Source organism: Calidris pugnax, unplaced genomic scaffold (assembly GCF_001431845.1).
Source record: "Calidris pugnax isolate Ruff unplaced genomic scaffold, ASM143184v1 scaffold360, whole genome shotgun sequence".
NCBI lineage: Eukaryota > Metazoa > Chordata > Aves > Charadriiformes > Scolopacidae > Calidris > Calidris pugnax.
Window position 1 is genome coordinate 1,079,499 of NW_015091129.1, and position 26,063 is coordinate 1,105,561.

The 26,063-nt window shown below is 37.4% G+C and overlaps 1 protein-coding gene across 1 annotated transcript in view; it reads left to right on the forward strand.

Moving 5' to 3' along the window:
* The window catches only part of TMC1 (transmembrane channel like 1), a 140,937-nt gene extending 115,134 nt beyond the window's left edge, over positions 1-25,803 (forward strand). Inside the window, 10 exon segments of the mRNA XM_014958466.1 lie at positions 1,666-1,810; positions 3,603-3,797; positions 10,502-10,681; positions 10,932-11,084; positions 11,826-11,954; positions 15,891-15,958; positions 19,413-19,652; positions 23,929-24,054; positions 25,601-25,677; positions 25,775-25,803. Of these exon segments, the coding sequence (XP_014813952.1) occupies positions 1,666-1,810; positions 3,603-3,797; positions 10,502-10,681; positions 10,932-11,084; positions 11,826-11,954; positions 15,891-15,958; positions 19,413-19,652; positions 23,929-24,054; positions 25,601-25,677; positions 25,775-25,803 (1,342 nt within the window).
* The last annotated feature ends 260 nt before the right edge of the window (positions 25,804-26,063 follow it).

Here is a 26,063-nt window from a genome sequence, read left to right on the forward strand (position 1 = left end):
ATTTTTCACTTGCATGAGCACTAGATTAATTCTTATTCTGCTTTTCAAATATTACATGGTTTTCTCCCTACGGCAAGAAGGATTTCAGAAGAAAAAGAAATGTCTTCAGTTATATAGATATATATGTATTTTTGGAGGAAGAACAAACTACTACAATAAAAAAGTAATTGGTTTAGCTCAAAAATATGTTTTAAAATATTTTTTGATAATGTAGCTCTGAAGATTAGAAAAAACTGAGTCTCAGACAATTGTATTTCAATGACTGTAACCTAGAGTGAAAAAAAAACTATCTTTCTAGCAGAAAATCCCTGTGGCCCAAAGAAAGAAATATCTTTGCAGAAAAAATACATTGTATGTGCTAACTTCCCACCTGGCCATGTGACACTACTGCTGATCATTATTTAAGTAATCTTATCAGCACTTACTGCAGTCTTCTTTTCTCTTTCTCCAGGAAACAGTACAGTGGGGACAGTAACTAAAAGCATTGTTAACGAGAGGTGCTACTATTTTTCTGCTGTTGAATCAGATGTGAATCATAGAGAATATCTACATGACGATAAGCACTGTTATTCAATTTAGGGGAAATATTTAGATTTAGGGCTCCTCTCTACAGCTCTTCAGTGCACGATATAAAAAAAGAAAAATTATATTCCAACCACAACACTGTTCACTATTTCATTAAGAACAATTGAGAAGGAATGACCTTAGTCTAGAAACCAGCAATAAGGCAGATTGTACCTAGAATCTTTCATGATCTCTGACCCTTTTCTGTATGAGCAGTATAACAATGAACAGAATCCTGGTATTGGTTTATGACAGGTCAGAAGGATTTTCTGTATTGTTATTCACTATTATTTTCCTAGATTTGACAGTATGTATTTTACTGGGCTGTTAAGAATATGGTGTGTAGACTGTACTGATACTAATAACATAACTCTGCTGCATTAGTGACCTTTAAAATAGGCACTGCCTTTTTCTGACCAAGAAATCAATACAACACTGAAGGCTAAATGGTTTTTACCCTATTAATATACTCCATCCTTGTGCTTAATGGTTTGAATTAAGCTATAAAGTATGCAGAAGCAAGGCCACTGTAATTACATGAATGACAACACTTTGAAATAAAGAAGTTTGTAGTCAAAATTAAGTCAAATCACCAAAGAGATAATTTGATGTTTGTGGATACTCTTATGAATCTTGTTTATAAGTGCATAGAAGATGAAAGGGAAAATAGAAAGTTGGAATAGTGATACTTTTGTATGGTATAACCAAGTTTTGTTCTAGATTGTTATTTTAGAATTCTTTTTTCTCTTTGTGAAGTCTCTAATCAAACCTATTGCAGCTCAGAATGCTCTGCAGCTTTTTATTTGAGAGATTTTCTTGATATGGTTTTCCTGTTGAGTTTCTTATCTGAGGTGTTAATAAAATAAATTCGTTCTCATCGAAATATCTGTTGTGAGCTCATAAATCGTCCACATACGAAAATCTCCATCCTTCTCTCTGTTCTCAGACTGAACTTTCCAGATTTAGTATAACATGATTGACTGCAATAATAGTATAGGTTTTTTCAGAACAATGTTAGAATTTAGGAACAGGTTAAAAATCCTGCTCACATAGCAGAACTAGTTCTAACAAGGTCTTCCTCTGCCTTTCTGGCTTTTGTAGAATGGCAAGGAATGCAAATGAAGACGGTGGCGGGGATGATACTAGTTTTAATTTCAGCTGGAAGATGTTCACAAGCTGGGACTACCTGATTGGCAATCCTGAGACAGCAGATAATAAGTTTGCCTCCATCACAACAAGCTTTAAGGTAAAACAGAGCTCACTAAGGAGAGGTAACTTGATTTTTCCTTCACACTGGTGTGGATGACATGGAACTAAGGTCAAGTATTAGCTGTTGCTTGGGCCTAGAAGCTTAAACTAGAATTGCACAGCTCTATAATGCCCTTCTGAGTCTGGGTCTTTCTGTCTTATCATCTAAATTTTTTTCTTTCGAATGTGGAAGAAAAGGTATTAATGGCAACTTTTGTGTTCTCTGTAACTGCAGTAATAGTTTTAGAAAAATTATTCTAATATGAAAAATAATCTTCTCTTTCTCATCTCTGATATCTTCCAGTTTCTATGGTACTTCTCTGAAAAACTTTTTTTTTTAAGATGTTGGTGACATTTTGCTAACCTCACGTTACCATCTTCTCTTACACTGAAGAGATACCATAAGATAAAGCAATAGAATCATCTGTAAAGGGTTATTCATCATGTCAGAAGAATTGGCCTCAGAATGTTTAGTGTATACTTGCTTTTCAGTAAGAAAAAAAGGTTATTTTCCTTGCACACTGTAAAATTTTTATTTTCAAATTAATTATGGAATATAGCCTTGTTTGCAAGGCAATGCAAGGTATTATTAGGATTCTTTAGAATCCTAATAATCAACACACTTATAGAGTGTGTTTATTTCAAGAGTCATTGTGTGATGAATCTGGGCAGGATGTGAGATGCACCACTGTAAAAGCAGTGAAGGGGGTACATTCTGTCTGTTATATATTAGAGAATGTATCTGTACACTGGGGTCACTGACACACAGCAGTGCAGCATGAAAATGAAAATTTAATTTTTAATTTAATAATGTACAGGTAATACATCAGCAAGGTGTTGCCAGGTAATGAAAAAGATGCTAGACTTGGCAGTCCCCACCAACAACATACAGCACAGGAGCTGGAGGACCAAGCAGTAGCTGCACTGTCCAATCACACACAACATTTCCATTCTGCAGTGGTGATATAGCCGATATACCACCTCACCCTGACCACCTTGCCAATTTTTTTGTTGAAGAGCTGCTACAAACTCCTTTCACTTACGTTACAAACAGAAGACATAAGGAAAGCCGGGCCACGCAGAGAAATTATCGCAATGCAGTTCAGCTTCCCCTCCGGGCAATTGACCTCTATATCAAAGTGGGAAGCGGTAATCAAAATCCCTTTTCTTGAGGACACTTCAGAGCAAATGCTGTTTCTTCTGGAAAATACAGGAGCTGGAGATTATAGTTACACCAGAGTCCTAATATTAATCAGACCTGGCCAAGGGTAAACGTGGTGCAAACAGTTTATTCTGTGGTCTGAAACTGTGCGCTGTTTGTCTTTTTGGGGATTCCTTCATCTAAATGGTATTTTCATTCCTTCTGAATTGCTGACATTTAGAAGAAAACCTTCTGCTCTTTTCTCACAAATGCACAGTTTTAAGGTGTGACAGTTCCTTTTCTGGCAGCTAATCACACATTTATCCTGCTGGGTCACTCAGCCTCATAGCACCTCGCAAGCTGACAGGACATGCTGGTTTCCTTTTGGCACGCAAGTACAGGTGTAACAAGACTCAGTGGGCACACATTCAGTGGAAGCAAAGCGAACTCTGCAGAGCTGAAACCCCAGGCTTTACCAGGGTCCAAAACAGATTTTATGGGACAGTATAAGCTCATCTCAAAACATGGTGTCCAACTGTGCATTTGCATCTTTGTAATTTATTTAACTGATTTCTAACAACTGGGGAAGAAATATGGGATCTTGACTGTTAAAGTACTCATAATATTCTTTTCTTTCTAACAACTGCAGGAAGCTATTGTGGAGGAGCAGGAGAGCCGAAAAGAGGAAAATATTCACTTGACTCGATTCCTGAGGGTTCTTGCTAACTTCTTAGCCTTATGCACACTTGCTGGGAGTGGCTACCTCATCTTTTTTGTTGTCAGAAGATCCCAGAAATTTGCCCTGGAAGGTCTGGAGAACTACGGGTGGTGGGAAAGAAATGAAGTTCGTGCTAGCACATTTCTAAAATAGATGTGGTTTGAAATTGTGTTCCTCTACTCTGCATGTTGCCTTTTTTTTTTTTTTTTTCCTGAGAAATCAAATGCTCCGAGTGTGGGTGGTAAATATCTAAGAAAAGAATAGTTCTTTTCTCTCTGCTTCCTGCTTCATTAAAATGATTATTCCTTGGTTGGTTCTTTCAGATACCCCTTTGTATTTATTTTTTTTTTTGAGGCTTTTACCTTTTCCCCTCTGTGCTACTAAGACTGTTTTCCAGCCACTTTATGGACTCCCAAGATATCTTCAAGGAACTTATTCTGCTGTTGCTTTTCTCATGAGACTGGCCAAAGCAAAGTTACTGGTTTGTGGGCATATCCAAAGTTATTTGGAGCTTCATGGACACAACTCCACAGTGTAGCAACAGAATGAAACTCATGCCTTCCAGCTCCAGCTGCCTAGTCCAAGAGTCCAATACCATTATTATGCTTTATCTGCTTTCTTCTAGAGCAGATGCAGCCCTGTGTGATGAAGTTGTATAGTGAAAGCGATTGTTTTTTCTTATAACAACGCGCAGTAAGCACTTGAAGTCAGTGTTGCTATATGAAAAACCCAGGCAGGTTTTACTTCCTTAGCAAACACATTGCTGTGGGTGTAGTAAAATTAGCTGTTTGTTACTTAAAGCTCATCTTCTGAGCTGGATTGTAAAGCAAGTATTTGAATTAAAGATGTTAGCCATTTTCATCAGCCTTTGCATCGCTCCTCATACATGGCTGTGGCCTGGTGGCTCATCATGGTAAAATGATGATTCTGCACCACGTGACAATTTACCCATGACCATGGAAATTTTGGTAGAATGGAGAATAATGATACTGATTTCCTTGATAAAATGTTCTGAAATTGGATGAAATTTGCTGAACGAAATTGACTTTTCTCATTTGATAGAAGACAGTTTGCAGAGCTAGAAGGCAGTATGAGTACCTCTGATACTGAGGTACCCTGTTTTTTCGAATATATTCCTGTACTGTTTAAGAATAAAGCTACTTAAAGCAGAGAAAACTTATGAGTGGACAGACTGATTTCTCTGAACCAGAATCATTAAAAACATTTGGGAAAAGATGGCATAAGTTTTACACAGCAATTTTTTTCCAACAACACAAAAATATAGGTTTAACATTTGGGATCTCTCAAGCTGAAATAACCCCATAGATCTTTTGCCAAAAATACCCTGCTATTTACTTTAATGTTCCTAGTAATGGATATGGACTATGTTTCTATTGAAGTTACTAAGCAATGTTGTCAATGCTATGTTTAATGCTAGAAATCATTAGGCAGCTTTGATTAGTATGAAATACAATTTCTAATCCTAATTTATTTTTAAAAAATGAAACTCTGTTCACTAGAAAAATAGGTCATTATTAGTGCTTTCTGCAGCAGATGCTAGACAGATCTATGACTACTACAATCATTGTTAGTGGAAGATATGATTTATTTTAGCTAGACTACTTTTAATGAACTTATTTAACCAACAAACAGTAAGTGATCAATATTTGATGTTGTGTTGGCAGAGTTGAATATGCCGGGGGGACACGGGCTGGGGGGCTGTGGTTAGATGTGATCGCAGTCACAGGATTTCTTACCAGATTAATAGCAGCTGGAAAACCTTGTCTAAGCCGTAATTTTCTAGCTTTCAGAGTGCCACGCAGGGACTTGGTATCTGGAGTAGTTAACATCACAGAGAGATAAAAAGCTGTGTTTTGAACCAGAGTTTTAATAAGCAAGTGCCTCTTGGTTGTTTTTCCTTTCTTAGAGAAAATTCTATCTCAGTAGGGCCTCTAGAGAGGGTTTTTGAGATTCACTCAGCAGATAGTGAATATAAGACCACATTGTCTATCAACTATAACTCCACCATGTATGCATGCTGACATACAGCTCCTCTTCTTACATATCATTCACAATTTTGAAGTCACACAAAGCAGTGAAACTGCCACTGATTAAAAAAGCGGAAGAAGATCTGCTCCAGCAACTGACCTTCAAGTTAACAAGAAGTCCAGAACACGTATGAGCTCCTTTCTGAAATCATATTAGATTAAAGTGGCTAAAATTCAATGATGATTTTTTTTGTTCAGCAAAATCCTTCACAAGAAGCTAAAAAGTATAATGATAATATATCTGTAAACCTACATGAGGGATGTTTATGCTTTTGAAATATGGAACCCATCATAGTTTTTAGATTTTCAAAACTCAGTGTATTACATTTTGTAGCAGTAAAAACTGCATTTGTAATAATTTCTCACTTTTCTGCTTTGCAAGTTGCTGTGCCTCATTTCACCTCTTATCTTAATAACGTCATTTCTACAGAATTAGAGATACTCTTGAGATAGGAAGCATGAATAGTTAAGACATGGAAAAATGTAGATTGAAAATAAATGAGAATATGTATGCTTGCTTCAGATAAGTGGTAAAAAAGACAGAACTTAATAAAAATTTAGAAAATATTGAATGTTGCAAAGAAAGAAAAAGTTACTTCTGTCCACGTAAACTTTCAATAAAGTTGTCAGGTACTATATTTAAAATTCCTGAAAGGACATACCTTTTCTTCCAAAATACATATTCACTGTGTCTTCCAGTATGGGAACTTAATAGAGAGTAGAAGCCAGGTTCAGAAAAAGTAAAAACAAAAGAATGGTAGAAGGTGGGTGCTAGTGTTATGAATGTTAAAATTTGCATCTGTCTGAAGGAAGACTGATCTAAAGTTTGAAAGACAAATCCTCCAGAGGTTACTAAATACATAAAAAAAGCCATGTGACTGAACAAATACTGAAACTGAATATAATTGGAATCTAGGACTTAATGTTTGCCATTTTCTTGCTCATCCCTGGGCACCTGTTGGGCTAGACAAACCTTTGGTATGACCCAGGACATCTCTTCTTATGCCCACGTTTGTTCCTGTAACTTGTTGCCGCAGGAGAATATGAGATACCAGAGTCAGTGAGGATTCTGATTTGAGATTTGGCAGGAGCACAACAGGACAGGACATTTCTATTGATAAACAGGATATACAACGTGTTACAATAAGTTTGAATTTTAATAATTCATGATTGGTCATGCTGCCTGTAGTTGAATCCTGCAGCTTTGCCATCTGGGGCCATATTGGCCATGAAGTCTTTGACTTAATGGTGACTGAGACAATAATTGCTATAAACTATGTTTATAAAAAGTTTACACAATACATTATGAGGAAAAAATGACCAATGTTTTGGCCACCTAGGTCTTATCACCTTCTAGAAGTATAAAAAATAAGAATATCCACAATTCTCATAAGAGAAAATTTATTCAAACATTAATGTATGAAACCAAATACAGCTGTTAATATAATAATGTAAAAAGTGGCAGGAGATTCAAATATATATTCTACCTTCTACCTTTTTTCAGTTATAAACCCAAGTGTTGCAACAGATGGTAGCTACAAGTTTGGGGTTTTTTTTCTTTTTTTTTTTTTTTCTTTTTTGAGTGCTATGATGTAACAGTAACTTCTGGTTATTTTAACAAAGTAATGCCAGTTACAAATAACACTGTTTAAATGCATAGGAAACATAAAACAGTACTGGAAATAGGTTTTGTTAAATTATCTGATAGTATAATTTTGGTTAAAATCTAGATACTAGTCAGACTAGCTAACATTTGTTTATTTTGGTGGTTTAAGTGAAATGGTGGTGCCCAGTGACAGGACAAGAGGTAACGAGCACGAACTTGAACATAAGAAGTTCCACCTAAATATGAGGAGGAACTTTACTTTGAAGGTGGCAGAGCACTGGAACAGGCTGCCCAGAGAGGTGGTGGAGTCTCCTTCTCTGGAGATATTCAAAGCCCGCCTAGATGTCATTCTGTGCAACCTGCTCTAGGTGGACCTGCTTTGTCAGGGAAGTTGGACTAGCTGATCTCCAGAGGTCCTTTTCAACCCCAAATCATTCTGTGATTTTGTGGTTCTGTGAAACATCAGTGAATTCCCATAATAATTTTTAAAAAATCTCATACTTCTTACAGGGTGCCACAAGTCATGCACGGAATGCACTACTGATTGCTTACAAATGCAAAAATCCAGTAATTAGCTCTAGAACTCATTAATAACCAAGAATAGAAAAAGAGCAAAAAGCCAGCCATTTATTTGTTTTCATTAAGAACACTAGTCTTGTGGATAAAACTTTTAAAGACTGTGAATACATATATTTATTAGTGAATTTATTTGTTGGTGTAGTACTTTTCTACTGACATAATTTCTGAGAAGCGAGAGCAGTTCTCATTCTCTTGGTAGCAGAAAGTAAAAAATGTATTACAATTTATGATAGTTGTAGCAAAAAGGATTCTAGCATGTCTGAGAAATGCCAGTTTCAGAGCAATTGGAGGACTAGAGTTCTGTGAACAAGTTAAGTTCTTTATGACTAAAATTATTTTTGCTTAACTATTTTAATATGATTCATCTCAAATAAACATCTTAGGGTTTTCCAACAATCTTTGTGACTTAGATTCAGACAACGTTTTCTGTTTCTTGTTTGTTGTTTTTAGTCCTTTAAAGACACACTTTTTTGTAATGAAATTTTATTTTAAATTGAAATGGAACTACAATCTTATATTTTTTCAATCATTCTCATTTTTGGCTGACAATGAATTAGAAAAAATGGTTCAAGCAGGCTTGAAATATTTTTCAAGAATCACTTAGGAATTTTATATTACTAGATTGTCTTACTTGTTTGAGGCATTCTCAGAATTTATAAGCTATGTTCTATTTCAAACTTTCTAAAAAATCTAGTTATCTGTTTTTCTCAGTTTGCTTTCAGTAAACTTGTTCCATTTCCATACTGCTAAGTTGATGAGTTAATCTTATTAGAGTTTTCTAAGAAAATCAGGCAGAAAGAAGCAGGGTTGATTTGAATTTTCTTATGCAGCGAACAAAGGAGATCTGAGACAGACTACAGAGCTGGGCAATAAACAACTGTATGAAATTTAAAAAGGGCAAGTGCCAGATTCTCCACCTAGGATGGCGTAAACCTGGTTATACAAACAAACTGGGGGACAAGAGACTGGAGAGCATCTTCGTGGAAAGCCATCTGGGGGTTTGGGTTGATGGCAAGTAGAATATGTCAACCTTGGGTGCATCAAGCACAGTATAGTTAGCCAGCTGAGGGAGGTGATTGTCCCACTCTACACTGCCACTTTGAGTACTGTGTGCAGTTTTGTGTGTCTCAATGTTAGAAGGACATCAGACTATTAGACTGCGTCCAGGGGATTGTGACTGAGATGATGAAAGGCCTTGAGGGCAAGACTTCCAAGGAGGAGCTGAGGTCACTTGATTTGTTCAACTTGGACAAAAGAAGTCTGAGGAGTGACCTCATTGCAGTCTGCTGCTTCCTCAAGGGAGAGGTGCTGATGTCCTCTCTTCAGTGACCAGCAATAGGACATGAGGAAGTCGAATAAAGTTATATCAGAGGAAATTCAGATTAGACATTAGGAGAAGGGTCTTCACTGAGAGGGTGGTGGGTTACTGGAACAGGCTCCCCAGGGAACTGGTCATGGCATCAAGCCTGTCAGAGTGCAAGAAGCATCTGGACAATGCTCTTAGTCATTGTGCTTAGTTTTAGGTAGTCCTGTGAGTACCTGGCAGTTGGACTCCATGGTCCTCATGGGTCCCTTCTAACATGAGACATTCTATGATTCTATAATTCTGTGACACAAGTCTTACGAGGAGAGGCTGAGGGAACTGGGGTTGTTCAGTCTGGGGAAGAGGAGACTGAGGGGAGACCTTATCGCTCTGTACAAGTACCTGAAAGGAGGCTGTAGAGAGACGGGGGTCGGTCTCTTCTCCCAAGTTACAGATGATAGGACAAGGGGTAACGGCTTCAAGTTGCGCCAGGGGAAGTTCAGGTTGGATATTAGGAAACATTTCTTTACTGAAAGGGTTATCCAGCATTGGAATGGGCTGCCCAGGGAGGTGGTGGAGTCACCATCCCTGGAGGTATTTAAGAAACGTGTAGACATGGTTCTTCAGGGCATGCTCTAGTGCCCAAGATTACTGGTTTGTGGTGGGGTGCTGTGTGGGTGGGTGATGGTTTTTTGGTTGGAGGTTGTTGTGTGTTTAGGTGGTGGGAGCTGGTGTTGTTTGTTTGTTTGTTTGTTTGTTTTTGTTTGGTTTTTTTGTTTGTTTTGGTTTTTTTTTTTTGGTTGGACTCGATGATCTCTGAGCTGTGATTCTGTGACATCTAGAATTAACATCAAGTGAGATCAGAAAAATTAGTGCAGCATATTTGTAGCAATGTTTTTTATAGAGCATCTATGTTTCTATTGGGAAGAGGTGGTAGAGATGTAACATAAAACAGTACTGAAAATATGTTTTGCTAAATTCTCTCATAGTAGAATTTTGGTTAAAATCTAGATACTAGTCAGAATAACTAATGTTTGATTATTTTGGTGGTTTAAATCAAATGTAAAGTGAAATATTTTTTTTCATATGTCCATTGGCATTAGATTACAACTGACTTCATCTCTTTCTTCTTTTGTGAAAACATCTTGTGACTCCCAGAGTGGATTTTGGTTTTCATTAAATCAAAACCCAAATAAAAAACAGTAATGGAAATATACCCTCCACCCTAATTAATAATAATAAAAGAACTTATTGCTAACATTTCACTGTAAACTTTTCTTTTTTGCCTTCTCAGGTGAACATGGTTATGTCACTTTTAGGAATGTTCTGTCCAACTTTATTTGATGTAATTAGTTCTCTGGAAAACTACCACCCTCGAATAGCTCTAAGATGGCAGCTGGGACGAATCTTTGCTCTTTTTCTTGGCAATCTCTACACTTTCATTATCGCCCTAATGGATGAGATCAATCTCAAGGCAAGCTATTTACTTCCCTTCATTATTTTTAACATGCACCTAGGCAAGTATGATGATTTCCAGTGAGTCACAGACATGTCAGTGACATTCTTTTCTTTCTGTACTGTAAATTACACGCATGCCTGAGCTGATAATGGGAGTCTTGGAGCAGAAAAGATTGAGAATTTGTAACAAGCTCATGTTGTGGGATGTTGGGTTTTTTACTTTGTTTTATGTTTGTTTGGTTTTTCCAATTTATTTCTTTACTTAGTTGGAAGAAGAAAAGATAGTCAAGTATAACATGACGATATGGGAAGCCAGTCTGTACAATGGTACTATTCCAGAAAATTCGACTGCTCCTCCAATACAGGTGGACCCTGCAGATGTTCCCAGAGGGCCATGCTGGGAAACAATGGTCGGACAGGTAATATAACTGCTTTGAGCACATACTTCAAAACAGATCATAGTATGTTACAGGATATCATACCTAAACCCTCTTTATTTCTACTAATGAGTGACATTAAGGTGGGAAAATGTGAGGAAAAGAAGACTTGAGCCTTTTTCCAGAGTTAAAAAGTTGAGAAAAGATTACTTGAGTTTCTTAGGACCCTGTCTAGTAGGGAATTCTTTCTTCCAGTAGTTGGCAGCACTGAAAAAAAATTTTTTTTCCCCCTCCTTTTCACTGTTCCTTTCATTTACCTACCCCTTCCTCATCTTATATTCGTCTTGCTGTTTAGAAACTTTGAAAAGCTTGATTCATCGCAACCCCTAATATATGTGGTAATTCTGATTAGAATTTTGATCAGGCAAAATCAGTTTCTGACTACAACAGACCTATAGAAAAGATAAAAATAAGACATAACTCAGCAAGTAATTATGTGGAAGACAGCTCTTACAGCAGTGTGCTTTTGAGAAGACATCTCTATCTTTAGTCAAGTAAGATGACAGAAGTGTCATCTGATAATACAAGCACAAATTAGAGGAAAGGCTACCTCTACCGAATGAGGGCCTGGCATTGTCAGAATCAGTGAAAGTAGAGGTGGAACAGAGTGTTTTCCATGGTGAAGCAGGGCAAGTACAATTAGGGATCTAGTCCAGTATCTCATTATTATTGTAATTATTAATTGCTTAACTATATTCTTAAAAGAAAATTTTGCTCTAACAGGAATTTGTGCGGCTGACAGTCTCTGACACAATGACAACTTACATCACAATTCTAATTGGTGATTTCTTGAGAGCTGTCTTTGTTAGGTTTTTCAATTACTGCTGGTGCTGGGACTTGGAGTATGGATTTGTAAGTATCTGATTTATTATTTTAAATGTCTAAAATCAATTCACATTTTTGTAGTAAATTACATTTTGTTTTCAATCCAACAGAATCCAACAGTTGGCTGGACTCATCACCTTCAAAATCCCTAAACAACATTGTGTTAGTTTTTCTCAGAATTTGCTTATTCCTTAATATTTGTCTTATTCTTTAGACTCTTGTAACTTTACAAAATGTTTGGGTTTTTTTTTGTTTTGTTTTCATTTGGTTGGGTAAGAATACTGAGTACACACTTCTTACACATTTCCAATTTGAAAACTCATTTGCTGTTCCACACCATACAATTTCTTTGATTTCTACAGGATTTCAAACAGGGTCTTCTATCATACAGAGGCATCCAGTGCTCGTGGAGAAAAATATGCAAAAACTTGTTCCAGAAATATTATTATATATATTTTTTGCTAGAATTATTTTAGCTGAAATAAAGTAAGCAAGTCCCATAACATTAGTGGGTGTAGAACTCTTCACCTGGGAGTTGGGACTTTCACTCTTCTACACAGATCTGAGAAAAGTTAAATTAGCTAAGATGCCTACACTGAAAGTTCTGATGCTGCTTTTTCACCTGTTGAGTAATAGTCAAGTGTCAATAGTCAGTGCTTGTGAAGCTCCTGAAGCTTCTTTTTCACTTACTGAGAAGTACGGAAAAAAGGTAAGTCATTTAAAGCTATCTTGGCTACATCTGTATGGACAGCCATCATAGCTATTCTGACATTTTTTTGTCCTCCTTTCCTCAAAATTTTACCTTCATATGCACACAAATTTCTTATTCTACTAAAAGCAGCCTCTTGGGAAATGGTAATTTTCCAGGTGGAGAGAAAGTTTTTGTGTTTTCTATAGAAAGAAAATATTTTTCTGGTCTAACAATCTCATTGCTATTGGTTGTCTCTATAAAATTTCATCCTTTATAACAAGGATCAGATTTCTTCCCAGTAATTCTACCGTATGTCTCAAACAAGAGTAGTATAGGGCTGGAGACAAAGATTACCAGTCAACCACGCTGTAGACAAACAAGTTATAACCCCTGCAATATCAATATCAATATCAATATCAATATCAATATCAATATCAATATCAATATCAATATCAATGTCATCAATATCAGATGCAGGAATTTGAATGCATCATGGGCTTTTGGAACCATTTATTTTCATATACTTAAAGTGCATCTGGAGCTTCCTCATATTTGCAAATGTTCCACAGCCATCACAATAGCAAAGGCTGGATGTGGGAAACATAAGAATTGTTGTTAACCAGTGCTACATCTGATAGGAAATAGCTCAGACATCATATTTTCCAAAGATGTTGAAGTGATAGTCTGGACCTTTTCCCTATCAGGATATCCACAATCAATGAAAGAGCCTGAATGAGCCCAGGCCTGATAGCCATTTAGAAGACTGTAGGGCAGACTCTTTAGTTAGGATGATATGGCTTCCATTGGGGTTTCCTGAAGCCTCTTCTGCTTTGCCATTTACTCTGAGTCAGCTCCTTCCTATGCAAGGACTTCTGTCGCATGACCTGCTCAACCACAGGAGCCTAGCACTATTTGAGATGACTCCAGGTATCCAGAACAGCTGGATGCACCTACTAGATGTATTTTTTGTGGGATGTCTGCAATCTCCTGGTGTTGGAAGCCACACAGTGAACTGTAGGACAGCTTGGCTGGAACTGGTAGTGCCAGTCATCAAATGAAGATGCATAAATTCATCCATTAACACTTCAGACTTAATTTTTGCTCTTTGTTTTTGTTACCATTTGGGATGCTAATAGAATACAAATCAGTAATTCAATTAATAGAGCAAAGCCTATAAAGGAAAGAACTTTAATTAAGAGGCTAGACCAAAGTGCTGCACAGATAGTAGCCTTCTTTCTAGCTGTTCATCTGTATATAGAGTAAAGAATACAAAGACAGGCAATAAGCAGTAAGACTGAATCTCACAGACCACACAGAAGGGCTTCAACACTGTAAATGAAAGCTGCAGTATGTTTATCCAAAAATGAGGGGACATCTTATTTCTGTGATATACTATTGTTTTCAAAGTATCAACAACATATCTGCTGGTAAGGATGCTGAATCCAATTTATTATTGAAATTTTTATTTGGCAGTATGTATGGCCATGGTGGCTATAATGGTCTGGTCCATTATAGTCCTCAAGTCCAGTAAGCTGCCTGAAAGAACAGCCAGAATTGGAAGTGCAAAGTGAAAATAATTGAATTTCTGGTAATATCTGAGCTTAAAATATTCCCTAGGAAGTAGCTATACCCGTGTCTTTGTGGTTAGTGGCCATGATCCTATCATCCATTAATTTTTAGACTTTTTCTTTACCATAGATATTTTTGACAATCACAGTGTCCTTTGGCATAGAACTGCAGAAATTAACTTACATGTTGTGTGGAAAGCCACTTCCTTTTTTGTTTAAAAATTAAATTTAAAATTATTTTATTTGTTAATGCTAGCTTTTACGTTATGAAGAACAGTCACACATTATTTGGTCCTGTATAATCCTGTTCATCTCTTCAGGTCACTTATGATATTCTATCCCTCCATACAGCTGTCCTTGGTCTGTTTCTTTCTACATTGAATACCACTAACCACCTATTCAATCTTTCCTCGTATTAGAAGCAGATTCACATATACATGCAACACAAATATAGCAAATATTGCTGCAAACACATACAGACATATATGTCTGTGTTCATATCACAAAACCACACAGAAAGAGTGCAGGGGCTCCAAATATTCCAAGAATTTAATACAGTCCAATTAAAATTTGTTAATTTAATTGGTAATTTTAATAACATAACCTCATCTTGGTTAGGCCATAAGGGAATATTTATTTTTGCATCTCATGCTCCTTTCTCCTTTTACCAGTCATCTGTGTAATTAGTGTAATTAGTACCTGGAATGTACTCATGATTCATGATTTTTTTGTCCACCCACTATGGTGAATTGTGCAAGTCACCAGCTATGGTATAGCAAAATTTTTTTATGAGAAAGCTGACTAAACAAAATGTGACAATGCAAACCCATATGAATAATACGCTTGAATCAGAAATGTAGGTGTAAAATAAAAGTTCTTGCCAGAAAGTTTTTTTCTAGTTCATATTCACACAAACTAATATGGATGTGTGCATTCCAATCATTGTTTAAATGCAGTGTATTCAATATTTGCAGATGGAAATATTCATGAATTAAAAATAAATAAGGTAAAAGAAGAGATGAATTTTTTGAAAAAGAAAATGAAATAGTCAGATGAATAGTTTAGAAATATAAGACTAAATAATTATTTTTTTACAGTATTTATGTGGCTATACTGGAAACAAATTTATGATACATGACTTTCTTCAGCAGACAAAGCAATAATCAGACCTTGTGGCTGCATCTTGAAGTAAAAATTAGTATCAAACACACTCAAATTAGAAATACAATATTCATATTAAGCAGGGAAGACAAGGATTGACAACATCTGTCAATGCTTAAAAAGAATTCTTCAGCAGTGTAATTGTTGAACTTAAAATATGAAGGATAGAGTTATAGTTCAAACAAGAATTAAATCACAGCAGCTTCATGGCTGGTGTTGTATTGGAGGACATGATAGATGACCACCACTAGCCACTCTAATGGAAAATTTATGAATGATTGCTTTAAAATTTACCCAGTACCCAGAACTCTTTTTAATTCTCTTTCCTCTGAGAAAATTTCAAAAACGTTTTCATTAAAATACTACAAGCTGTATTAAAGTCATATTAATTTGTTTCATGGTTCACTGCTAAATTGTAACAAGAGGCCTTACAACACAATGTCAGTATGCTGCTGCTGTTGGAAGTGACAGTTTTAATCTGCTGTAAATCATCTTAAAACCTTTGTGCAAGTCTAATGAAGGCATCTCTATTTTTTCTTTCAGCCATCATATTCTGAGTTCGATATAAGTGGAAACGTGCTGGGACTGATCTTTAACCAAGGCATGATCTGGTAGGTGTGGCAAAGCTTGTTAGAACTGCAGGATTCAGCTGTATCTCTGAAAGATTGTTCTGAAATGCTGATCTTACCCCGCTGCTTTAGTTGATGGAAGTGTAATGCAATATATATCAAACTCTGTTACACTGCCGTTAGTGGGATCACTTCAAAACTAGTTCTGGGCTAAGGTTATGGGACCAGACACATCAGGATTTTGCAATGACCTGGTAAAATCAACCAGTAAATAGCTACAGAGGTGAATATTTTTATTTTTTTTTTGACTGACCGCTTGCTAGAGCAAGCACCTGGCCTGTACTGTTCTGCTTTGAATTTTAGCCTTTCAAAGACCTAACCACTCTTTTCTCATGCTTCCTATGAAAAAAAGGCCTTAAAACAAATGTATGTACAATTTTCTGTGCAGGAATGTGAATGTACATAAAATGCTACTGGTTCAGTACTATTCCTTAGCTTTAGAGAAGAAGTCTATGTTTCACCCCATTTTTGGACTTTACACGGGTAATAAAGAATACCAGCATGTAGAATCCTCATGCAAGATGCTCTGCCTTCCTCAGAAACTGTCATCCTCATGCACTGTTGACTTCTCAGATTTAATTCTTGCTAAGCTCTTATTTTTCACCTTTAATATGTCCTTGCTAATCAGTCTTTTTCCTTGCTTCTGTAAAGCCCAAAGGTTGTGTGTTGTGTGCATGTCAAACAAACACTGCAGAAATATGGCAAAGAAAAAGGCTACAAATGTCTTGCAGCCCCTGCAATCCAAGCCTGTTGGAGGGATGCATTGAGTGCCCCAACAGCAGCACCATGGACTTGCTCAGAAGGAGGGTATGTTGCTGGGGATGAGCATGGCACAACCTATGGCCTGGTAGTGATGGCATGCTATAAGATCATGGCTGGAGGGAGTCCAGCCCTGCTGCTGGCATGTGAGAGGCACATCTATTGTGTCCTGCACCTAGAGAAGCAGATTAAGTTTGCGATTGGTATGTTGCTATCTGCCTAATTTCTCATAGGAAACATTTCTAAGGCTGCTGTTTGTCAAAATGATGAGGCTGCAATATTTTATACACAATTGATGACACTAATACTTTCTACTGCTGTATTTAACACTTTGTAAGATAGGTTGGAAATAATTCCTTATGCTGAGTAAAGACGCTGAGTACTGATGAGGGAGTCAGTTCCTGATTACTCTCTAATAAAACTTCTATACATCCCTTTCAATTTTACACTTCATTACTTGTAGACGCTTGTGCTTGTAAGCTGCCATGCCCCAATATACCAAAACTTCTATACATCCCTTTCAACTTTACACTTCATTACTTGTAGACACTACATGTGCTTGTAAGCTGCCATGCCCCAATATACATGTTCTGGCACAGAAACTGTGACTTGTGCTTTTGTGATGCTTTTTAGATACAGCATCCTTCTGCTTACTGCTTATTGCAGAGTTGGGACCACATTTACAAGCTAATTGATATTTGCAGGGCCAAGTAAGGTACTAGAGCTTTAGTGTTGTTCAAAATAATGTTTGATAATTTAAACTGAACCAAATACATCAGAAGAGTAAAAAAGGTTGACTGAATGATAATAAATATGCACTGTCCAAATCATGTTTATAATTAATGCATAGGTAGGATAAATTTATTTCTGTTCTGTCTGAGCTTTACAAATTCTATTGCACATGCTTGTGCCCATCTGAAAAAGAACAAAAAAGAGTTTCAGATGCAGCTGGTGAGCTCAGGTTATCACAGAGCTAGAAAGGCTACAAGAAGCATGTATATGTGCATCTATTTTTGCATATAAGAGAGGGATCATGTGGTTAGGGAAACTCTTCTCTATGTTTTCACAAAGCAAGTGGAATGCAAATCATTTGCATGTCTTCTCCATATTAATAAACTTTGGCAAAAAAAAAAAATATCTACCGTATAATAAATGTTATACTGAAATATTATGATAATGGCCATAAGTTACCCAGATTTTGAACATGTTGAAATGGAGGAGTATTTTGCAACTGGCTTCCATGCAGGTAAGGAACAGGTCTAGGAGGTGCTCTCTCCCTTCAACTGTAGACTAGCAAACCCTTTATCTTTTCACTGAAGATTCATTAAAAGAGGAAGGATAGATAATAATATAATAGTCTGTCATAATATTTATGAATTCGGAAGGCGTCTTTCCAACCATGTAGATCTATTTCTTACTTTCTTAGATAGAAAAACTGAAGCACACTGAGGCATTCTGAGGCAAAGCAACTCAGACCTGGACAATGATTAAGAAAAAGTAAATTCCTGATCTCTTACATTCTGTATCATTTGGCCAGGCAAATGGAAATAGTTGCTCTTAGAATCATAGAATCATAGAATGGTCTGGGTTGGAAGGGACCTCAAAGATCATCGAGTTCCACCCCCCCTGCCATGGGCAGGGACTCCTCCCACCAGAGCAGGTTGCTCAAGGCCCCATCCAGCCTGGCCTTGAACACTTCCAGGGATGGGGCCTCCACAGCTTCTCTGGGCAACCTGTTCCAGTGCCTCACCACCCTCATAGTAAAAAATTTCTTCCTGATATCTAATCTGAATCTTTTTTCTTCCAATTTAAAACCATTTCCCCTTGTCCTATCATTACCCTTCCTGCCAAAAAGTCCCTCCCCAGCTCTTCTATAGGCACCCTTCAGGTATTGAAAGGCCGCTATAAGGTCTCCCCGGAGCCTCCTCTTCTCCAGGCTGAACAATCCCAGCTCCCTCAGCCTGTCTTCATAGGAGAGGTGCTCCATCCCTCTGATCATCTTCGTGGCCCTCTGCTGCCCCTATTCCAGCCGGTCCATGTCCTTTCTGTGTTGAGGACTCCACAGCTGGACACAGTATTCAGTTGGCATGGCACAAGAAACAAGGTGTGATGAAAATAAAATGGTCCCATCTGTTTCAGTGTCATGGCTATGCCACCGTACATAATAAGGAAAACAGAATCAAGAAACAGTTCATTGGAATGAAGTACAAAATAACCATGGTAACAGAAGTAAAATAAACGTCAACTAAGCAAAAATACTGTTCCTAAAATGGTGTTAGTGTATTATGAAAAATAATAAACTAGATTATTTTGGTAATACCTAGCTTTTGGGCTACCTGTTCTTATACAACGCAAATGAGATGATACCTAAACTAACGGGAAAAGTAAGAAAATATTTCACCAGGGGATCATTTAATCTGCAGAGAAAGAGGGCTTTGTAACTTTGAAACAAGAAGTTCATATGGAGAATTATCTCCATACACCTCCAGTTCTTATTAAAGCAAAACTGAAGAAACAAGACCACTAAAAATAATACAAAGATGGTTTTATGAACTTGATTTCTGAGTGCACAGTGTATATGGCTGCAAAGCACATTGACATAGAGCATAGGTGGCATATCTATGAAGAAATAAATCCTACAATGAAGTGATTATTTTTGTCTTTGCTTCTTTTCTAGGATGGGATCTTTTTATGCACCATGTCTCCCAGCGATCAACGTATTCCGCCTCCACACTTCCATGTACTTGCAGTGCTGGGCAGTGATGTGTTGCAATGTTCCCCAAGAAAGAGTCTTCAAGGCTTCCAGATCCAATAACTTCTACATGGCTATGCTGCTTTTCATCCTCTTTCTCTCCACACTGCCTGCTGTGTACACCATTGTCTCCATCCCACCATCTTTTGATTGTGGTCCTTTCAGGTTTTTGCATTATACATCTTTTTTTTTTTTTTTTTTGTAATTAAAGTAACAAACCGCCTCATCTCCTCACAGTGAATGATCAGTAATGAAAAACAGTTCCTATAACACGTTAGCACCTGATAGGCTGAGTGTTAATATGTACCACATTTCTCACTGTGGATAATTCCTGAAGCTGGAATCGTAGAAAACAGTAATTCTTTAGAAAGTTTTATGTGAAGTGTAGAAAAGAAAGCATTTTCTTTTAGTTAGTTGTAATGTAAAAAAATGTCATTGCGGCTGTAATTAAGCCAGAAATTATTCCTGAGGAGTACAGCAGTGACCTGTTATGCATCTCTAGTCTGCTGTTTCAGGGTGATGGCTTTCAGAAAATACCTACCTATGCCCTGTAGGAGAGGCAGATCAGAACATATCGTGGTGTGCTAAATGTATGGTTGTGACACAATATTTCGTGCATCTGCATTGCCACTGTGAAGATGAATCTGTTTCTGAAGTCTTCAAGATCTTCACATTAATCCCTTCTAAAACTGAAGGCCTGCCTGGCCTGTGCAAACCTGTGCCTTACATTCAAGCTAACTTAGATGTTCCCACACCTTCTCCTTCTGTGCACACTGCCTGGGAAGTCCAGGATAATTTTCATCATCTTTACTTGCCAGGTAGCATGACTTAATACTGTAATGAGTATAGAACAGTAGACAATATATGAAATGAAAAATTTTAAAATACTGTAGTCTTTGGTTTTGAACAAAGTATTAGCAAAGCAAGACTAGGAGAATAGTAAAAGAAACATCTTGATTCCAATGAAAGGTTTGAATAATAGATTACTGTTGTGAGTAAAATATCTACATAATCCTCCATGTACTTTGTAAAGGAGCAGAAGTCTTGCTCCACTGACATTGGTCAAAGGCAAAATATATGGGAGATTTTTCCTAGGCACCTGCAATAGTCACAGTCACCTAAGAGGGAGAATGACAATCCAAAAATTCTGCTAAGGCATAAAATTGCTTGAATTTACAGAAGCAATGGTAACAAAGCAAAGTGATGCAAAGCAAGATTTCTTATTTGTCATAGCAAAGAAAGTACAGAGGGAGACATCTGTAGTCAGATCTGAGGAGCTGCAGTTATTGAATTGGATGTTACTGAAATGGTAAGGTTGCTCTTCAAAATGAGAAAGAATAGTGCCTGCAACTTCTTCTCTGTCAAATGCAGAGACACTTTGTTGTTCATAAAAAAAATGAAATCTTCAATGTAAATTTGAATGGGGGAGGACTTGATGCTAATGGAAGTCTATTAAATCTGGGTATAGGTAACACTACAGTTGAGCAGCCAGTGGGCAAATACTGGTAGTGCATGGCTCTATATTAAAGAAAGAAAATATTTTCCTGCTAATAACTCAGTGTCTCATCTACTATGAAAATTACAATTCTTGGAGGTTTTTCTGGTTTTTTTTGTTTGGTTGGTTTGTTTTGTTATTGTTTTGTTATTGTTTTGTTATTGTTTTGTTTTGGTTTTATGGTGTTTTTTTTTTTTTTTTTTTTTTTTTGGTTCTGTTGGAGCCTGAAATGTTGTTTTCAGGTTTCTGAGAAGTTTGTAAAATCTAAATTTGGTGAAAAGTTGCCTGCGCGCTCATAACCTCTTGCTCCGTTTTATAGTAGCATGGGAGTCTATAAACAGGAGTCCTGTATGCTGAGTGCCTGTATTCTTTTCTTGATCTATTTTTAAACTATTCTTCTGTTTGGCAAAAAGTGACACTTGGTTTCCATGTTTACAGCAGGCATTGGCAAACCTCAGGAGTTCACAGTTTGCAGTTTGGTTAGATGAGTATCCAAAAGTCAGCATCTGACCAGTAAACTTCTTCAGACTGCAAATTTAGACTGGTTTTTTTTGTTTTTTTTTTTTTTTTTTTTTTTTTTTTAAATCCATCATTAAAGGCAACATATACAAATGAACAGAAACTTGCCAGGAGTAGGGAAGCCAGAATAGAATTAGCAAAGTTGCAATAGAAGAAGCTTTATGTGTGCTGGGGAAAAGAAAGGAGAGAACAGAGTGGAAATTCTCATCTACTGTGGTTAGATGGGGGAACTGGAGAGAAACAACTGGCCTGAAGAAGAATTCTACCTGCAATCTTTTTACATGGGAAGAGGGTAAAGGTTGAGAACAATGAGTGAAGAAAAAGGCCTGGTTGTCAGATATGCTTTACAAGAACCCAAAATAGGTGACAGGAGACCTCAGTGACTAGAATATCAGGTGGGAATTTGGTGGCAATTCCTTTAACCAGCTAAAACTATCAGTCATTTTCAATACAAAGACTCATTTTGCTGGTAAAAAAAAGTCTCACTCACTATTGTAAGGCACAGCCAAAAGCAGCATAAGCAGGAAGGGACTTTTGGAACATCTATTTAAATGCTTCTTCAAGGAAAACCTTAATTTTAATGGTCTAGGGAGAAAATGCTTTCTAGATAAGCTATGGAACCATGTTCCAGGTTCTATGTTCCATGGAAGCTATGAAGCCTTTGACACGGTCCCCCACAACATCCTGATTGCCAAATTGGAGGGGTACGGATTTGATGGGTGGACTGTTCAGTGGATAAGGAACTGGCTAGATGGTCGCATCCAGAGGGTAGTACTCAATGGCTCAAAGTCCAGATGGAGACCAGTCACAAGTGGTGTTCCTCAAGGGTCCGTGCTGGGGGCGGTGCTGTTTAACATTTTTATCAATGATATAGACAGGGAAATTAAAGGCACCATCAGCAAGTTTGCGGATGATACCAAGCTGTGTGGTGTTGTCGATACACTAGAGGGACGGGATGTCATCCAAAGGGACCTGGACAGGCTGGAGAGGTGGGCCCAGGTGAACCTCATGAGGTTCAACAAGAGCAAGTGCAAGGTTCTGCACCTGGGCCGGAACAATCCTCGCCACCAATACAAACTAGGGGGTGAGGTGTTGGAAAGCAGCCCTGAGGAAAGGGACTTGGGGGTGCTGGTGGACGAGAAGCTGGACATGAGCAGGCAGTGTGCAGCTGCAGCCCAGAAGGCCAATCGCATCCTGGGCTGCATCAAAAGAAGCGTTGCCAGCAGGTCCAGAGAGGTGATTCTGCCACTTTACTCTGCTCTGGTGAGACCTCACCTGGAGTATTGTGTGCAGGTCTGGAGCCCTCAATACAAGAAGGACATGGACCTGATGGAGAGGGTCCAGAGGAGGGCCACAAGGATGATCAAGGGGATGGAGCACCTCTGCTACAAGGACAGGCTGAAGGAACTGGGGTTGTTCAGCCTGGAGAAGAGGAGGCTCCGGGGAGACCTAATAGCAGCCTTCCAGTACCTGAAGGGAGCCTACAGGAAGGCTGGGGAGAACCTGTTTAGAAAGGCCTGTAGTGACAGGACGAGGGGAAATGGCTTCAAGCTGGAGGGGAACAGATTTAGATTGGAGATTAGAAGGGGGTTCTTTACTGTGAGGGTAGTGGAGCACTGGAACAGGTTGCCCAGGGAGGTGGTTGAGGCCCCATCCCTGGAGATATTCAAGGAGAGGCTCGACGAGGCCCTGGGCAACCTGGTCTAGTTGGGGGTGTCCCTGCTGACTGCGGGGAGGTCGGACTAGATGACCCTTGGAGGTCCCTTCCGGCCTGGGAAATTCTATGATTCTATGATTCTATGATTCTATGGAACAGTTATACATGAAGGTTATTAGATTGCTGTAACAAAACCAAAAAACTGCTAAAAGAGAGACACTGGCATTGGCACACAGCACAGAGATAAGAGAGTTATACATGAAGGTTATTAGATTGCTGTAACAAAAACAAAAAACTGCTAAAAGAGAGACACTGACTTCTATGGCATTGGCACACAGCACAGAGATAAGAGAATTAGGCTGAATAGTGCTGAACAGAAATCAATTGCAAGCAGCCCATTTTTTGCTTATCAGTTCATACAGAGATGGGATTTGAATTTGTCACTAGGACTTTATTATAGAGAACAAATTGCACTTCACTCTTCAGTTAGTAGTATGGGGTTCACAACTGAGTACACCGATTCTTTGTGGAGTAATGGTGGTAACTGCAGACAAAATCTATTACCATACAATAAAAATATTGGTGCTTATTTTTCCCCCTAAATTATAATATTATTTAAATAATATTCCTTTCAGAGTGCTAGATTTTAAATAATGTTTATATGTAGTTTATTGTCCTTTTCCCAGGTTTGATTTGATGTTAGTAACCTATATATGACTTTGCCAAAAAATATTTGTATGTGATATATTGCCAACTTTTCTGTTTAATAGTGGGAAGACTCGAATGTTTGAAGTCATATCAGAAACCCTGGAACATGACTTCCCTTCCTGGTTCGGGAAGGTATTTGGTTATGCCTCTAACCCTGGACTCATCCTACCTTTTATATTGCTGATGGTGTATGTATAGAATATTAACTCAAAATTTGCTTAATCTAACATCTGTTATGCTTCTTTCACTCTGAATCTTCATTGTCTGAATATCTAATTAAACACAATGCTGATTGCCCTGTGGCGAGGGACGTGAGCCTTTTATTTGATCATAATCAATATGACTATGGACAAAGGGTAATATCTTTGTTTTGTTCAATGGCTTTCTTTCTGTTTTTGCTTTTCAAAAGTGTTGTTGCCACTATGGAAAAGCTATTAAAATGGAGAAGCCTATAAGGGATCTGAAGTGCTGTGATTTGATCAGCTTGTACAGCAGGCAGTACTGTGCTGATGTTCAAAACAAAATGTAAATTGTTAAACCAATGTACTCTATGCTTTTGGGACAGAAGTGTGAGACAGTGTGTTGGAGACTTTATGAAATAGGACTAGCAGAGATTCTTTGTCTTTTACCAGTACCTGGTAAAGAATAATGACCACAGAATAGTCTTTCTCAGAAACTGTATTGAATCCTGTTTTATAAAGGCATTTTAAAATACAGTATACATATATCGGATTATTTTGCATACTGCTGAACTAGAAGTTAATTCTACATAAAGGTGAGCTGGGATTTAATCCTGCACTGTAGCACTGCCAATAAATATAGAGAAGATTACATACCACAATAGAAATGGTGAAGGATTTTGCATGAACAAAATGAAATTGTGAGATTAGATTTTGCCAAGATTCACTTAACATCATATTTTATTTTAATCTTTGGCTAGAAAAACAAAGCCAGGCTGTCCTCTGAAATACATGATCAATTCCTGCTGATATTTTAGAGCGTAATTGTTTCCTTGGAATGGTCCAAGGCAAAGATATTATAAATAAATAAATAAATGGAAGGAAAAAGCAAGACAGAATCAGGCAAAGCAGAGAAAACAGCATATGTAGATTAATTATTTACTGCTCACATCAATAAAAGACCTCATATCAGAATTTCTCTTATTAAGTAGGATGGTGAAAAATACTAATTTCATAGGTATCACAAAATTACTACAATACACTGAAAAAGGAACTGTATTATGCAGTTACGTTTTTGTTTGAAGGAGGTCATCTTTTTTTAAAAAAAAGAAAACCTATGCTTTGGGCTGTTTTTTTGGCAGTACTTGAGTTTACCTATTTTATTAGTTCAAAAGCTTTCATAAATACGATTTACTCATTTTTAAGATGTCATACAAATTAATTAACTTGCAAAAGTTATTCTTTAGAACACACTTCATAGTGAGTGTGTTCTAATCTAATATCTTTATTAATAGGCAAATTCTATTAATTTCTATTAATAGAAATAGAATAGTTTATTTCAGCCTTTATTTTCCCTGAAATAACACTACCTTCTTAATACTGTGAGGAAGCACATTATTATTTGTTAAAATACTACTATTGATTAAGCATGATAAATGAGGAAGACATACAGTTTTATATTAGCACAGCTGTAGTTATTGCTATAGGAATGTTGTAAGAGTCTTTATATTTAAATCATTACCTTACCAGAACTATTATTTTTCCTTAAATTTAGCCTCGGTATTTATTATCTCAACGCTACATCCAAGTCCTACAAGGAAGCTAACTTGGAACTTAAAAAGAAGCTACAGAGTGTAAGAAATAAAGAATTATTGGTTTGGGGTTTACTAAATATTGAAGAAGCCATTCAGGTCACTGAAAGATGCCCTCTCTCTCTCCCTGTCATTAGCAAGCAGAAGAAAATAAAAGAAGAAATAAACAAAAGGCGCAAAAATCAAATGAACAAGAGGAAAATCCATTTGAGACAGAACCACCACAGCCAAAGCCAAAAGGAGGCAAGCAAGAGGAATCCACTCAAAACCAAGGTAAGGAGTGTTTTGAACTCCTCAGGATGAAGAGTTCATGTGTGCCAGACCATGGTCTTCCTCACTGTCTTGACTAGTTCTTTTGCCATAATCTCCTGAAAGATATTCACAATAATTAATCACAGGTATTAGCCTAATCTTTCTTTGGCTTGT